At 38.4% G+C, this 16,784-nt stretch overlaps 1 protein-coding gene across 1 annotated transcript; it reads left to right on the top strand.

Moving 5' to 3' along the window:
* The first annotated feature begins 27 nt into the window (after positions 1–27).
* rfx6 (regulatory factor X, 6) lies at positions 28–16,491 on the top strand. Its single transcript, XM_012918951.3, has 20 exons — positions 28–184; positions 3,571–3,730; positions 4,531–4,654; positions 4,954–5,015; positions 5,141–5,218; positions 5,527–5,554; positions 5,854–5,961; positions 6,102–6,179; positions 6,260–6,373; positions 6,934–6,983; positions 7,688–7,847; positions 7,947–8,091; positions 8,242–8,351; positions 8,931–9,048; positions 10,146–10,268; positions 10,658–10,861; positions 12,027–12,336; positions 12,492–12,856; positions 14,269–14,472; positions 15,853–16,491. The coding sequence occupies exons 1-20, from the start codon at positions 28–30 to the stop codon at positions 16,029–16,031; spliced, it is 2,877 nt and encodes a 958-aa protein (XP_012774405.2). The 3' UTR covers positions 16,032–16,491.
* The last annotated feature ends 293 nt before the right edge of the window (positions 16,492–16,784 follow it).

A 16,784-nucleotide genomic window follows, 5' to 3' on the forward strand; every position in this document is an offset into this window, starting at 1 on the left:
TTTTACTTCTTTTCTTTTTCTTACACAATGCCGATGAAACGCAGCAGTGAAAGTTCAACCAGAGATGGCGTGTTTCTTATTCGCTCTTTAACCAGAACATTGTGCAACTCGCCAAAGGAAACATGCTCAGACTTTAACGGGCAGACGCACTTTCATCAGGAGGACGACTGTGGGATTAAATCAGGTAACAGAGCAGCCACGTTCAGTTAATGCTGGAGGTTCAAACTGTTTATCCTTGATTTTATGTAAAATTTCTCAGGTTTTTTTGTTTTCTTTATATGCTTCAATCAGAATCTTTACGCATGTTCCTTTTGACTCATTTTCACTTCAGCTCTGGTAAAACACACTCTCTTGTGTTTGGTTACTTTACAAACTTCTCAGGCCCACACATTATTATATGTGTTCACATGTAATAATGATGATAACAACAAAAGGAAAAGAGGATATAGTAAAACCGAGGGAATGTAATTAAGGAATTAAGCTCAACAACAATCATCTGCAGCAGTCTTTTCCCATTATTTTCATTTTGCACAGACTAGATATGAACTTTTTTTCTGGTTTTACAGAGTTCAACAGAATTTTCTGACTCAGGATGAATATCCTGAGTCAAAAAACAAGTCACCTTTATTTACTTCTGAGATTTCGGGTTTAGCAGATGTGAAAAATCAGGTGAACTCAAGCAGAAAGCCTCAGATATTAAGATAAAACAAAACAGACACATTGAAGTTAAAGTAGAGATCCAATTAAACAGCAGGAAAACAAACCAACAAAAGACAAACAGCAAGAAATGGAAATAATACCCAACATAATGGAGAGATGATAACCAGAAAACAAAAAAGACTTAAATAAAAGCATCTGAAAGGCAACATCACATTATAATGGAGTGAGAAAGTTTATAATAAAAATTAGCTTTAAAAAGTGATTTTTTTAATAATTTAGATTTTTATTTTCCCAAACCTTGTCAAGCAGGTTATTTCAGAATATAGAGTTCTTCATGGAAATGAACATGGAAATCTTGACTGTGGGACAGCTGGAAGGGTTTTACCTGAGAATCTGCGGTTTATACAGTATTTGGTTTCTGATATCCACCTTGAGTTCGGACCTATGTGTGCTTTAAATAGTAGAAAATTAAAAGCATATGAACGATGCAATAGTGTCTTCTATAGCCACCACGAACAAGAACTAAAACATTCTGAGGTTGGAGGTGTGAGAGAAGAGGTTGCTGTCAAGCCTTGAGATAGAAGAAAGAAAAGAAAGAAATTAACTGATTTTATTCTAGAGATTATTTTTGGAGGAATCAAACCTGGACAACTGTTTTCATGTGTGTTCAAGGATAAGATGAGTCAAACCAAACCTCTAAAATTTCTGTCAGCAGGCTGGGGCAGGGATAGCTCAGTAGGTAAAGTGGTCGCCCCATGATCGGAAGGTTGGCGGTTCGAATCCACTTAACGGCTACCCTGAGGTACCCCTGAGCAAGGTACCGTCCCTACACACTGCTCCCCGGGCGCCTGCTTAGTGGGCTGCCCACTGCTTCACTGAGTGAATGGGTCAAATGCAGAGAAAAACAAGTAATTTCCCCATGGGGATCAATAAAGTATCCATTATTATATTCATTCACAAAGGGCCAAGGGAACTAACAGGCTTGGTGGGGTTGAAAACACTTAGGATTTTTGGGTAACCTAGGCTCTGTGTTGTCTTTGCATCAATGAAAAGAGAGGTTGTGATGCATAATTTGGTCGAATGAAATAATATAAATAGAGAATAAAACAGGACCTACAATTGAACCTTGCGGTACACCACAAGCTATGTGAAATTCAATTACAGACATTGTTTAACCAAAAAACTGTGTGATGTAAAATCCCTCTAAGAAAAGTGAATGAATCCTCTGTGCCTCCAAAAATAGTGCTTAAAACATACAGAACTATTTAGTGTGAGGATTAAAATGTATTTTTATTATGCTTTATTACTTAAATTTTTTTAACCAGTACTAGTCGTTTCACTTACTATATAGTGAACCATTGTTTTTCACTTTTCTTTAACCTCTACCTGCTTTCTATCATAAAACTCTGCTATCCAGTTTGGAGATGTTGTTGTATGAACTCCTAAAGCATCGTTCTAAACATAAACAGTGTCATCGTATCTAACATAACCTGCACTGTGTTGTTTTGACTGAGTACTCATACATTTGTTTTGGCTTTTTAAACAGTTTGCCTTGTTATGATTAGCTACAGTGATCATCTTCTTTCATTCTTTCTGTTTTCCGTCTTTACAGTTACAGTCTGGCATTAAAACTATTCAGGTTTGTTTCTTTTCTTCCTCTGGAGTGTCCTTTGTTCTTGCTTGTTGGGAAAAACATTCTTTAGAGAAAAAAATCCTTCAAAAAGCAATTAAAACGTCCCCACTGAGCACAATAACAAGTCAAGATGCAGTTACAGTAAATGTCTTTGAAAGGCTGCTATGCTGCGCTTCAGAAAGTTAGTTTATTATTGGATTTGCTTTAAATTTCCTCATGTAATTTACAGTTTACTGTGTACACATCAGCGAACACATCATCTGAGAAATGATGACAGAAAATCACCTTCTTAAGGCTGGAAATAAGAAAACTGTCCTCATTCCCATCAAGAACCAGTGTGGATTAAAAAAAAAGAGATTTTACAAGGAAAGCCTTGAAGCAAGGATAAGATGAAATGCTGGAACTGAAATAAATCATAGAATTGCATGAAAGATATTTCATTAGTGAAGAAAAGTAATAACTATGTTCAGACAACACCTCAGATATACAGGAAATCAACTGATTCAAGGTCCTGACAGTTAATAGTCACAGGATATTTTTACAGTGTTTTCATCCTTTAAGCTCGCTGTTAGGATGGACGAGGAGGTGGTGTTGGGCTCATTATAACCCATATGGAAAAGATATATATATAAATCTTATAAAGTTTGTATCTGTCTTGTGTGTATGAAAAGCATACAAGAGTGAAAACAGATATAAGATCCCTTGAAAAATTATATAATGAAACTTGTTTTGGATACTTACTAAAACAATATATGAAAGTAATGAGAAAGTGTCCACTTTAATAAGTAAATCATATAAATTTTTACTATTTCTTTTCCATATGGGAAATTTTAACTTAAACTTAATTTTCTGCAGACTGAGATTAAATCTAACACAACTCTTTTTTTTTTTTTACCTTTTATTTATTTATTGTTTTGTTTGGGGCATATTCAGATTTGTTAAACATTATAGCAGAGGACCAGACGATTTGCTGACCCATCTTCAGAATTGTTCTGCAACCATACCTACAGTAATAACGAATAAAATGAAGCTCTTACAAAGGGGAACAGAGTCGATGTGTTATTAAAAGACTAAATGCAAGACTAACTCAGTCCTTCTTATCAAACAGCTAAAACCTTAAAGTAAAAAAGATTCTGTAAATTTGTAATTAATCAAAATTAAAACCACTTTTTTATGTTCAGATATCTTATGTACTATGACTATAGTATACAGTATATGTAAATTATGGCATACATTTTTCACATTATGCCACTCTGCCCTGTATTTGTTTGTATCAGAAGCGGAGGAAAGTAATGAGACGCCGTCGTCTGAGGAAGATCAAGACCTGGTGGACTTGAACTCAGACCTGAGCATCAAACAGAGTATTCCTTCCTCCAGGAAGACCATCAGTCAGATCATCAAGGACAAGAAAAAACAGACCCAGCTCACACTGCAGTGGTAAGAGTATTAGTGACACACAGTATGAACACTAACTACCTGCTAGTGTTGGTTGTGGCCGTGTTTATCCCTCTATCTATCCCTCTCAGGGGTACCTCAGGGTAGCCGTTCAGTGGATTCAAACCACCGACCTTCTGATCATGGGGTGACCACTTTTACCTACTGAGCTATCTCTGTGGGTCTGAGCAGTAGAATATAAGATGCATAATAACAAACAGCACTTATTTGGATGATAAAAATATCTCCTTTATATGGAGTAAACAGCGCAGGGCCTAAAGCTGATCCCTGTGCTTTATAAAAATAACATTATAAAACATGATACTTGATATAAACATAATCTTACATATTCCCAGTTTCTCACATGTACACAATTCTTGTTTGATTCAAATAATTTTCCTTTGGGGTGATTTTTTTTTCCAAAACCAAAAAGTAAGAAAAAGGTTCAGTAAGACATCAGAAGAAATTAACAAGTCAGAAAATAAATTCCTCATGAAAAGATTTACTATTATTTGCAATGCACTAAAACAGCCATCAGGAGTGGTATTAGTACTCTTACTTTTTCCATTCTACATGCGTCATATTAAATTCTTCCTGCTCTTTTGACTTTTTTTCATGCACTATTTTCTTATAGGTCCCAATAAAGCTGTACTTTTTGTTCAGTGTATCTGGATCTAACATTTTAGATTACTGTTTTTTTCCTCTTTGTTATTGAGCCAGAGGTTTATTTGAATATGCTGCAATCAGTGAACGTTTCAAGCGTTGTTCTGATAACTCTATGAGAGAGATTTTGTGTGTGACAGGCTGGAGGAGAATTACATAGTGTGTGAAGGAGTGTGTCTGCCTCGATGCATCCTCTATGCCCACTATCTGGACTTCTGCAGGAAAGAGAAGCTGGAGCCGGCCTGTGCTGCTACATTTGGAAAGGTGTGAGGTGTATTCTCATTTATTCTCTTCATGTGTTTTATGCACTGTTTAGTTAAAGATACAATAAGATTTTATGTGTCTTTAAAAAAACTTAGAAGTCCCAGTTTTTACTTACTAAACCTTAAAGGCACCTTATTACAAACTTTACACATCCGGTTTATACACATTACATGTATTTTAAAGTCACTGTAGACTGTTGATTGATTTAATGAATTACAACATTAAAATCTGACATAAAAACAGTAGTTTTGTGAAAATGAACTTGTGATTGATCTTACCAAAAGATTTCACCTTCTCAGACAATCCGACAGAAGTTTCCTCTCCTGACAACAAGAAGACTCGGCACCAGAGGACACTCCAAGTAATGCAACATTCACCTTCTAATGCGACACACAATGAATAAATAATACAACACAACATAACAGCATTTCCTTCAATAAAGGTTTGGTTAGTGTTTGACATTATTACCTATTTTATTTTTTAAAGATATCATTACTATGGAATCGGCATCAAAGAGAGCAGCGCTTACTATCACTCTGTTTATTCTGGAAAAGGTTTGACCAGGTAACTTTAAAAGCTTCTCACCAATTTCCTTATTCCAACAATCACGTACTGTTTTCTTTACATCTACAGAAGCTTTCATTTCCTTACATTACCTGATTTTTCCACCAGTTTACTGTGTCCATTATTATTCTATTAGGAGATTCTGAATAATGTATAAATAAAATCATCTCTGAATGTCAAATAATACCGTTGTTATGTTTGCATTTATTGTTTTGTTCGTATTTTATTTGATCAAATTCACACTTTTCTGAATTTTGAAAAAACTTCCATCTGAATGTAAAATTCAAATACTTCTGCTTTGATGACAGGTTTTCAGGGAGCAAGCTCAAAAATGAGGTAATATTCACTTTTAATTTCAATTATTGAAAATCCATTCCAACATATTACACAGGAATTTAGAGGAATTTGTCATTTTTATTATGACAAACTAAACAGAAATAAATCAGAAATATAAGTTTTATTAATTTAGGCTTCATTAAACGTCTTAAGCTCTGTGACAGAACTGCTGTGAGTTCACTGAACTCATTGAAGTAGTTTTATAAAGCAACATCACTGACATATTAGTAAATTCATAGTTTCAAATCACAATAAAAACTTTTCAGTAAATGTAATATCTTCTGTAATGTATTTTGCAGGGTGGCTTCACCAGGAAATACTCTTTGAGCTCTAAAACTGGAACGCTGCTCCCAGACTTCCCCAGCGCCCAGCATCTTCTCCTGCAAGGAAACATTTCCAGAGAAAAGGTTTGCTGATGAATCGCTTTCTATAAAATGGTATAGCACACGTAATTATGTAATTACCCCCAACAATATAGAGTATTCCAGTTAAAGTAGTTGATTTGGTTACTGTTTCAAGTCTGGTAACTTAATTTTTTATTCTTCAGGTGGACACTCTGATTATGATGTATAAAACACACTGCCAGTGCATCCTGGATAATGCCATAAATGTCAATTTTGAGGAGGTTTGTTTAAATGACTTCAAATATATAAATTTAAACATGACTTCAAGCTGAGTAAGCTCTTCGAATAATCTTTCTTTCAGATCCAGAATTTTCTGCTCCATTTCTGGCAGGGAATGCCGGACCATCTGTTGCCGCTGCTGGAAAACCCCGTTATAGTCGACATCTTCTGTGTCTGTGACTCCATTCTCTATAAGGTTGTAATAAAAACTCTCTTTTTTATTTTGACAGTTTATTATTTGTGAAAGCCGGAACGTTTCTCAAGCATTTCAAAAGTATTGATTTTGCTTATTTACTATAACATAGTTCTTTTTTCTTGGACTCTATTAGAGTAGCTTAGCATGAGTTAAAATCATACTGTTTGAACATTTTTTACTAAACTTTAATGCAGCCCCCCAGTTCCTTGTGTCTAAAACAAGCTGGTTTAGTTCTTTTGTCTTGATTTTGGATCTTGATGCAAACCTAATTACTAGAACTTTGGCCATGTTTAACACGAGAGCCCTTTGCTGTAGCAATATTTATATGTCTGCACATATGAACACCGTAATATGTCCACTTTAAGCTTATTGTGTCTGCTCCAGTATAAGATGTAGAAATTGACCTGCGCAAATTTTAAAATTCAATATCAGTTTGGTAAATTAATAACAATGACGTGGAAAAAAAAGTCTCATTAACATCCCTGAGCAAGAAGGAGTCTTCTATAAACATTGAAATCGTCTCCTCTTGTTCTCATGTAATTTGTCTTTTGTTCTCTCAGGTTTTAACAGATGTTCTGATTCCTGCCACAATGCAGGAAATGCCTGAAAGGTTTGTAACTTCCGCTGTGCTTATAATGTTCATCTGATGTACTTTTGAAAAACAAGCAAACAAACAAGGACTTGTAATATTTTTATAAAATGCAAAATAATGTAAAATGATGCAAAAATAATTCAAAATGGATTCATTGGTCATCCACGGTCACCACTTCATGAAAATTGCATCATATATAAGTATGGACATGTGCATGTATATGTGTAAATATATGTATATTTAGTGGGTATGGATGTATGTGTATTTGTACGTGTGTGCATGTACATGTCTATACTTATAGATATCTATTGCTTACATGGTAATACTAGAAGTATAATAGTTGAAATTTATTACTTGCATACTTCCACAAACCTTATATACACATATACTGTGTATGCGTGTACATAGAACCTCAGCTACTGTTGTATATATTGTATTGTATATTATCTTATTTATTTTGTATTTCTTGACTTTATATTCTTGGTTTACTCTTTGTATTCTTCTTCTAGCTGTACCTGAGCTGTGGTAAAGCACAAATTTCCCCTGTGTGGGATCAGTGAAGTCTTATCTTATCTTAAACTTTCCTCAAGACAGCCTGGATCCTAAAAATATCCTTTTTTAAACTGTAGAGACACGGGATGTAGCTGTTACATTTTAAAATAGTCCGACAGAGATTTTTAAAAATCAGCAAATCTACACATTGAGGATGTTTCTGTTTCCAGTCTGTTGGCAGATATCCGCAACTTTGCCAAACACTGGGAGCACTGGCTGGCCTCCTCACTGGAAAACCTCCCTGAATGTCTCGCAGCCAAGAAGCTTCCCATAGCACGCCGCTTTGTTTCATCCTTGAAGAGACAGACCTCATTCCTACACCTGGCACAGGTATAACATTATACAACCAAAGACAGTGTACACCAGCATCTTAAAACAAGCATGCTAAAAACTTCTGGAGGTTTTTATTTTCTCTTTCTGTTAATCCAGATAGCACGCCCGGCGCTTTTCGACCAGGCTGTAGTGACCAGTATGGTGCTGGATATCGACAATGTGGATCTTAGCAGCATTAGCTCGCAGCCTCTTCTCAGCGTAACCGCTAATGGAGATCAGGACCCGGATATCTACTCTGAGTGTAAGATTCAAGCACAGCATCAGCCTCATATTTAAAATGATTTGTACTTTTGTACAGTTTCTGTTGTTCCAGTGAAAAATGAGAACCTTCTGTTAGGAATAACTTTTCTCTTCCTGTTCTCTCCTTTCTTTATTTCCTTTGTTTGCCTAGATGACTCTATTACAGTCTTTCAGGAGCTGAAGGAGCTGCTGAGAAAAAACGCCACAGTGGAGTCCTTCATCGAGTGGCTGGACTCTGTGGTGGAGCATAAAGTCATCAAGGTAAAAGCTGTTCACCTGAGTGTCCCTGTATTTGTGTGGATACCAAAGACTGCATTTCAAAGAAGAATATAGCCATCGTGACATCACTCTTTGGTTAGTGAGGTCAAGTTGTGAAGCCTTGAGCATTTTTACATTGCCATTTTTGTGATTTGAAAACAGTCATGACAGGCGAGCAGTAGTTGCTACTGTACTGTCATTAGGCCCAAAGTAAACGGAAGAGTTTGCAGGAGTTTAAAAAGGAGTTTTATCCTCCTCCTGGACATGAATAGACATCAGAATTTTAAAAAATGAACATTACGATTTGTTTGTTAAGACTCCAAACCAACTGTTTACATCATGAATTCCCCTAGATAGTCTTTACTGCAGTCTTAGATAATGATACCAGAAGGCCATTTTCCCATAAACTTTTTGAAACCACAGGATGCGCTCCCTGCTGGCACAAAGACCACCAGGGAAGTGTTCAAGGCACTTCCTAATTAACTTGTCAAACCAGGACGCCATGTCCATCTTTTATATACTGCCTTGTGGTCCTGCCATGAAACCAGAGGATTTTTTTTTCTCTCTTTATGTTTCGATCAGCCTGGTAAACAGAGCGGCCGGTCAGTGAAGAAGCGCGCTCAGGATTTCCTCCTCAGGTGGAGTTTCTTTGGTGCCAGAGTGATGCACACGCTCACACTCAACAATGCTTCTAGCTTTGGTAAGAACATCCGAGAAGTTCGCTCACACCTTATAGTTAAATTAAAATGACAGTGAGTGTAAATTTCACAGCAAGGGGATGAGGAAGCTTTACAGATGCTCTCCTCTGCAGACACACACCAGGGTGTACAAAAAAAAGACCCAAAGTCTGAGCTTTTAACCACCAGGGTTATTTGTACATATGCTGATCTCTTTATTATAAGCTTTTTGCCATGTTTAATATGAGTAGCCACCTTTTTTTATTAGTATATACAGGACTGTGCAAAAGTTTTGAGACATTTCTTTATTTCTTTATGTTTTGCTTGGAAAAATGTTCAGGTAAGAGGAATGGGCTGAAAATGAGTGAAAAAGCAGCCAATGTCCAAAGAAAAACTTTGAGGCATCTTCAGAAAGTCTGGAGAACTGTTGCTCAAGCTTAACTGCTACTTAAAAATTCCCCTAGAAAACCGTCTACGTCCTTGGAAGCAAAATATAAAGGAATGAGAAATGACTCAAGAGTTTTGCACAGTTGTATTTATGCGAGGAAATAAGGAAAAGCTTTAATAGGTCCTGTTAAATGTCCTTTGTTGTTTGCATATCGCTCATGATATTTGTAATATTTGTGCTGCTCAGATATGAATTTGCCACTGCTTTCTTGTCCATTAGTGAATCTACGCACACACACACACACACACACACACACACACACACACACACACACACACACACACACACACACGCACACACACACAGGTCTACTACAAGCTAGCTCTGAGCAGATTGCTACAATAGCATCATAAATTGTAATGGCCAGACTTGCCTTGATTACACACAGTCTTATCTGTAGGTTGTGTGCTCTCTGTTTAAACACTGTGCAGGGGTGTGTGTGTGTGTGCGCGCGTGTGTGTGAATAAACACTGACCATTTGGTAGTTCGTTCTCCCTCTCTGTTTTAAAGTCCAGCTGAATCTGTGACTCTGCAGGTCAAACAGAGAGCAGATTGATTTTAAAGATCACACAGCAGATAGAGAAAAAGCATGACGCAGGCACTCAGCTGAAGTCGCAGAGCTTTTGGACTGTGGTATATTTGTAGATACATAAAGTGTTTGTGTTGCAACAGGTTCCTTCCATCTGATCAGGATGCTGTTGGACGAGTACATCCTGTTGGCTCTGGAGACTCAGTTCAACAACGACAAAGAGCAGGACCTTCAGAACCTGCTGGACAAATACATGAAAAATGCAGGTATCAAGCATCATTTCAGCTGCTCAGAGATCCATAATTAACTCAAATTGACTGCAGGTCCACTACTGTTTAAAGAGCGTAATTATTATGGATGTAGTAAATAGATGAATCGAAACCTGGATGTAGATAAAAAACAAACAAACCTGGGGTTACCAGCTTTTTATGCAGGACACCCTACAGTGCAGCAAAAATAGAATTAATATATGTTTTAGTACATTAATAATGAATTTACATGTATTAATGTGTGATAAAATAAAATTAGAGAGTAATAAGGAAGTTTCTAACCTCAGATATCTTATGTTTTAGTTTCATGACCCATGTGCGGTGTAATACATTTAAACACCCAGATTATTATCAGAGGTTCCTCATGTTATTCACATCACTTTCAGATGCCAGTAAAGCGGCGTTCATGGCCTCGCCCAGTTCCTGCTTCCTGGCAAATCGCAGCAAGGCCACTGCTGCCACGGACCAGCCGGTAAAGAACGAGTCTCTGGGAGAACACGCCTACATGTCTCTGTCCACCAATCAGCAAAGCCTGGAGGGAAAAACTGTCATCTATCAGGGGACTGAAACCTCTGGCTTCACAGTTTCTGGTAAAAGAAAAGACATTTCGGATTTTCTGTCACATTAAAAAAACGTTTTCTACTATCATATAAAATATGTTTTAATCTGTGGTCTTTTGGGTTAATCAAAAAACAATAATCAGCGATACAATACGAACTGTAATCAAAAGGTTTGACAGCTTCATGTCTAAAAAACAGGAATCATACGTAATTTAAATTTGGCTGCTCTTCCCTTCAGGGACATCTGCTATCATTAGGTCTTCTGTAAATCCTCAAATGAGCAGAAGTTTAGGCTTTTTGGGTACATTTCGATGGATAAATAATGAAAGTGCTAAAGTAAACTAGAACGGTTGTACTTAATTACGGACAATTACAAATACAAAATTATTTATACAGTGAAAATAAAGCAGATGTCATATCAGGTGTCCCCCAAAATTATCAGCCCACTGATGTACTAGTGCAGCGGTCCCCAACCTTTTTTGCGCCACGGACCGGTTTGTGCCAGACAATATTTTCACGGACCGGCCTTTAAGGTGTGGCGGATAAATACAACAAAATAAAACTAGTACCGGTAACGAAAAAAAAAAAAGATTTATTCATAACACACGTGAAAAAAACGATAACAAAATAACGCTGAAAACCAATAAAAACCCTGAAAACCATACATTTCACATCCGAGTCTCACTCTCGTGGCCCGGTACCAAATGACTCACGGACCGGTACCGGGGTTTGGGGACCGCTGTACTAGTGTGTCCTGCACTGCTGCTCAGTTGAATAAAACAATGTTTTAACAGGTCCGTGTAAACAAGCTCACCTCTAACTTGAGGTATGTTTAGGGAAGCATGCACTCATCGTAAAAATGCTGAAAAGTCTTGATGGTGATGCTGAACAAAAGTGCAATCTATCATAAGCTTAGCTTTTTTCTGAGTAGCACTCTTCTCCACCAGATGAGCTAATGCAACATCCAGCCCTCAGACACACGGGGTTATGATAGATAACCAAGGTTCAGGGTTGTTGTCACTTTAATGTGTTAGAAGCTTGTGATGTTATTGTAAAGGTTACATAACAAAGCCTCTCGGTCTTAACTCTGAGTTCTTTGTTTCATTACCAAAAGCTTTTAAAACTCCTGTAAACCATGTCTGATGTTGGTTTCTTTAGGCCTCTAAGTGTCGTATCCCTCTTCATCCACAATCAGGTCCTCAGATGGACTTCTCTCAGGTCAGCGGCCCCCTCATGACCCCCCCAATCTCTCCAGCGGGATTAGTTCACAGAGGTTCTGTCATCAATCAGGGGCCCATGGCAGGAAGGCCCCTGATGTCCTCTTCTTCTTCCACCACCTGCTCCTCCTCTTCTTCCTCCTGCCTTTCATCTCTCAGTGCTATGACCCAGCCCAGCCCCTGCTCTTCATACACGGAGACCCTGTACCATTGTTTACCTCAAACCACCTCCGGTTATTTTCCTCCAGCCAGCGCCTCCTCAACCCCAAACTACCAAGCTGCTCTCAGGTAGGTTCTTTCATTTTATTTGGTATTTTGCGTTTTATTTATTTACCTGCATTGGAACAAATCTGATAATTACCATTGAGTCATGAGCTACAACAAACTTTTATTGACAGTTCTGTTTAAACTTTCTGCCAAAATAATTTTAATTTGTGTTCCAGGCCTCAGAATCAGTGTCTGGCTTCGGTTCAGTCTCAAGCTTCATCTCTTGCCTGTCACCTGTCTCGGTACCCCTCTTTTAACGACCAGCACCTGAATAAAAACGTGTTCTACAATCATCAACCTGCTCCTGTCCATCACTCATCCGGCAGCACTAACTGCTCCCTGGCACCCTATGCTTCTGCAGTCCGGCCCTCATCTGCCTACACTTCAGGTTCAGATCCAGCTCACAGTGAACAGGGACTTGACCCTCAGGTTGCAGCCCAGATTCTGGATTCAGCTGAGGGGTTTGGCTTTGTGGAGACTGGACTGAACCTTCCTGGTGGTGGATGTCAGGCACAGACGTATTCTGTCACAGGACCAAGCGGTAAGGATTCCCAAACTGTGGCCTCGTCTAAATGCCTTTAAACACCGGTTGCATAAAATCCCTGCAAATGTTTTATATGTAAGTTTTTTTTAGGGCAGATTTTCTGCAAAATGCAGCACGGTCATGCTTTTATATTCAGCCCTATGATGCTCATTTAAGTTCTATACAGTGCTGGCATGATACCAGTGTTGAAAATAGCAATTTTGCAGATCGCTGATGCTGGTACCTGACTTAAGGTCCTCATAAACTGCAATGCCTTGAATATAATGTCTGAGCATCTTAAGCGTCTGAGGTCAAAGTCATCATTGGTGACTACTATGATCCTAATCCTATCTCTAACAATACAGGCTTAGAATGTGTGTGTATTTTGGCAATTAGTGTTCAAAGAAAATAATCATACTAACTGACATCAAAAGCTATTTTTTCCTGAAAAAATTTGCTCTTCTCCAAAGTACAGGGGAACCACCTATGATGACAGATGCTTGTTTTATGCTTGAGTGCGAACCACCGACTGCCTGTCTACCTGCAGAGTGTTTGTAGATGAAGGCAGTGCGCAAAGTGTGTGGTACAAGCAGTCTGTGGGCTACTCTTGATTGTGCTGCTCTTGGTCCTTCACCTAGCTGTGGAGAAGAGCCACATTATAACATACAAAGAGCTGAGGTGAAACTGAGTGTCAAAAACAGTGAAAAATGTCCACTGCTGTATTTAAAAAAAATCTTTGATGTTTTTTGGCTCCTCTCCCACCTCTGGTGAACTGTCCTATGCCAGCCCACTTGTCAACCAAGCAGCATTTGATGGATGCATACATCATCCCTGTCCAGCTATTTGCAGATGAGATTTTAAAGGGCTGCACATTTGTGGTGGGTGAAAGCCCCTCTCTGTTTGCTGTCCACATAGAAAAGCATATGCAGATGGACACATTTGCAGGACTTTTATGCCTCAGAGAGTTTAATAAAAAATCTCTGATTGATTTGATCTTCAGAAACCAGATATGAAAGAATCCAGTATAAAATTTCTATTTATGGATATCGGTCTCTGACTGATAAAGACTAAGCATACTTGTTATAAATTCAGTCTGCACAGAGTGAAAGGGTTTAGATAGTTTGTGAATCAACTGTAAATTTGATTTCTTCCACTCAGATCTTTCTGGCTTCATGAGCATCCCTGATGCCAAAGTTTGGAACCAGTGTTTTATGTACAATGATTTTAATGTGTTTAAATGAACTGTAATAACTGTTGTGCACAATAACACCAGATGTCTCAATGTGGGGGATGATGGTGACTACAATTGTAGTGGATCTTTTTAAATGCACCATCAAGGGAAGCACACCCAATTTTCTGCACAGTAAAAAAGTTTAAAAAAAAGGTTCTTACCAAACTGTACATCATTGGAAAACACTTTTCTCTTTCAGCAGGTTATTATGGGAACAGCAGTTACCTGGAGAGCCAGCGCATGACATCACTGGTTGACCAGCATGTGTCTGTCATCAGCAGCGTTAGCAGTTTGCGTCCTTTCCCTTCGACGTACTCCGAAGTCCACGATCCACTCAACATCTTGGACGAGCCAGGAAGGAAACCGGCAGGAGCCTTTTACAGTGAGGCAGAAAACGGAGCAGGTGAGCACAGAGGAGTAATGGGAGCAGTTTTGCAGGATGGGGAGTAGGCTCATAGGGATACACCATTGGAGACATCTGAGGGTTTTCTTTTGTTACTGTGAGCTGCTAGAGGAGCTACAAAAAAAAAAAAAAACCCATATAAAACATATAACAAGGTTAGTGTATGTTCAAATCATCTCTGTGAACCACAAGCTCAGACGTCAGCCTGCTCTAAATGCTCTGTTTCAGACGGGGTTTTTTCTACCATTGGAACATCATGATTTTAGTGACGGTGAATCTCCTTTATATGGTCACCTCAGGCTCACAACAGCCACCCACCTGCTGTTCAAAGCCTCTGCTGGGAAGAAGCTGAAGCAGCTCAGACAGAGGATAAACCGAAGGAATACACTAAGACCCAGGATAAACTAAATAAGGATTATTTTTAACGGTCTAAAATAATATCAAGCTAAAAATGTGCAGAGGTCCACTTTAACTTGAAACGACTTGGGAGGATTAACGTAACTCATAATTCGCTAGATAAACACAAATAAAGTGCACAGAAAAGTAAAATATACATGTCATGCACAGTTCAGCTGCACCGTTGTACTTCATGAATATAAGTCCACTTCCACTTCCACGTCAGGGTGGGTTTGTTGGAAGATGTGCACAGCAGTGTTTGACAGCAGTTTAGCATAAACATAAAACTCTGTTAGACTGGTATAGCAGTGATTCTCTATGGATTCTCCCCATTCACCATCTCATAGATTTGGAAGCTTGGTTAAACGTCACTGGCTGAAACAATGTTAGTGTATCACCAAGGAAACTGTGCTATTTGTTAGCAACATGATAGCTTAGTAGTGGTTAGGTGTGTTAACTCACAACAAGAGGACACTAGTTAGAGTTCTGCTGTGTGGAGTTTATAGCTCCAGTTTCTCCTGACACTGAAAAATAAGCTAAGTTAATGCTGTGCATGATTGGATAAAGAAAGCTTTGGTTTGTTTTTTCACTCCTGATCTCCATACGTGACAAAGTTGTTAATGTGACTCGTCTTAGTGTTGCCATAAATTGGCTACATCATGGCACCAACAGACAAAGACAAACCGTGAGATGCCAGCAGCTTTAACAAAACAGCAGTAATTGACTTTCTGTTAATGAGAGCAGGCTGGATTCTTCTCATGACCCCACTGGTGGTCGTAAAGGTACTGCAAGGGATTTAAATCATGTGTTCTTTTTGATCCAGAGGAAACCATTTAAATGGCCATCAGACATTGAAAGAAAAGCTCTGAAGCGCAAAAGAAATTTTCATACGAGCAAAAACAATCCATGAAGACACAAAGAAAGAAGGATTCATCTTCATATCCTGTGTAAGAAACTGAAACACGTCTGCTGTCTTTTCCTCAGATCACTCCCTCTCCTCGTCGGGATCTGCCCCCTGCATGTTTGGACTTCCCTCTCAGTTCACCTCGCAGGAATCTTTGCTTTCTCAGCAGCGTGTGACGGCATCCTCTGAGGTCCAGGACCTGGTGTCTTCGCTGCCCCCCATCAACACTGTGTTCATGGGGACAGGAGGAGTGCAATGATGGATCCATCATCCATGGAGCGACGTATGTGCCAGTACTGCTGTGTAGGATGGTTTGGTTTATAAAAAAGCAACAAGCTCAGTGGGCTGACAAAGGGTAACGACATGTAAGATTCTACTAAATTCACTACAGCAAACACCCAAGCTGCAAGGTACAGTATGAATCTTCACTCAGCCACCAGGACACTCCAGCTTGCAGTGCTGATGAAAAACAGTTGACCTCTGATAACAGTTTTATCAGGAAGCCAGCCTTTGATACCTATGCTAACATAAAGATATTTATATTTAACAAGAATCTTATTTAAATATATTTAAATACACGCAGACTGTGCTATCCACCTCGAAACAGTTGTTTCTTCTTCATCCACAACTGTGTTTTTTAATTGGTAATTTTTCCAGATTGGAAATAACAGCAAACACTGCTTTTGTTCCTTCAGTGTTTTTTCTGTGTGCAAGAAGTTGTAAATAAAGCTTTGGAAAATGGAACAGTTTACTTTCCACTGACTACACAGCAAGTGAAAAACACCTGGTCTGCCCTGACTTATAATTCATCAGTCTAGACTTAAAAATGTGAAACATTTCTGCTGTTATCACTGTTTTTTTTTTTTTTTTTTTTTTTTAACAATACTCCTACCAGTCATTTAGAGCTAAAGGCTGTTGCCTTGGTAATGGAATTTTTTATGCACCAAGTTTTCTCATTGCCTTATTGTTCTTTTAAACTTTAAACAAATCAAAATTTTACATTTTGAAGAAG

The sequence above is a fragment of the Maylandia zebra genome, linkage group LG15 (genome assembly GCF_041146795.1).
Source record: "Maylandia zebra isolate NMK-2024a linkage group LG15, Mzebra_GT3a, whole genome shotgun sequence".
Taxonomy (NCBI): domain Eukaryota; kingdom Metazoa; phylum Chordata; class Actinopteri; order Cichliformes; family Cichlidae; genus Maylandia; species Maylandia zebra.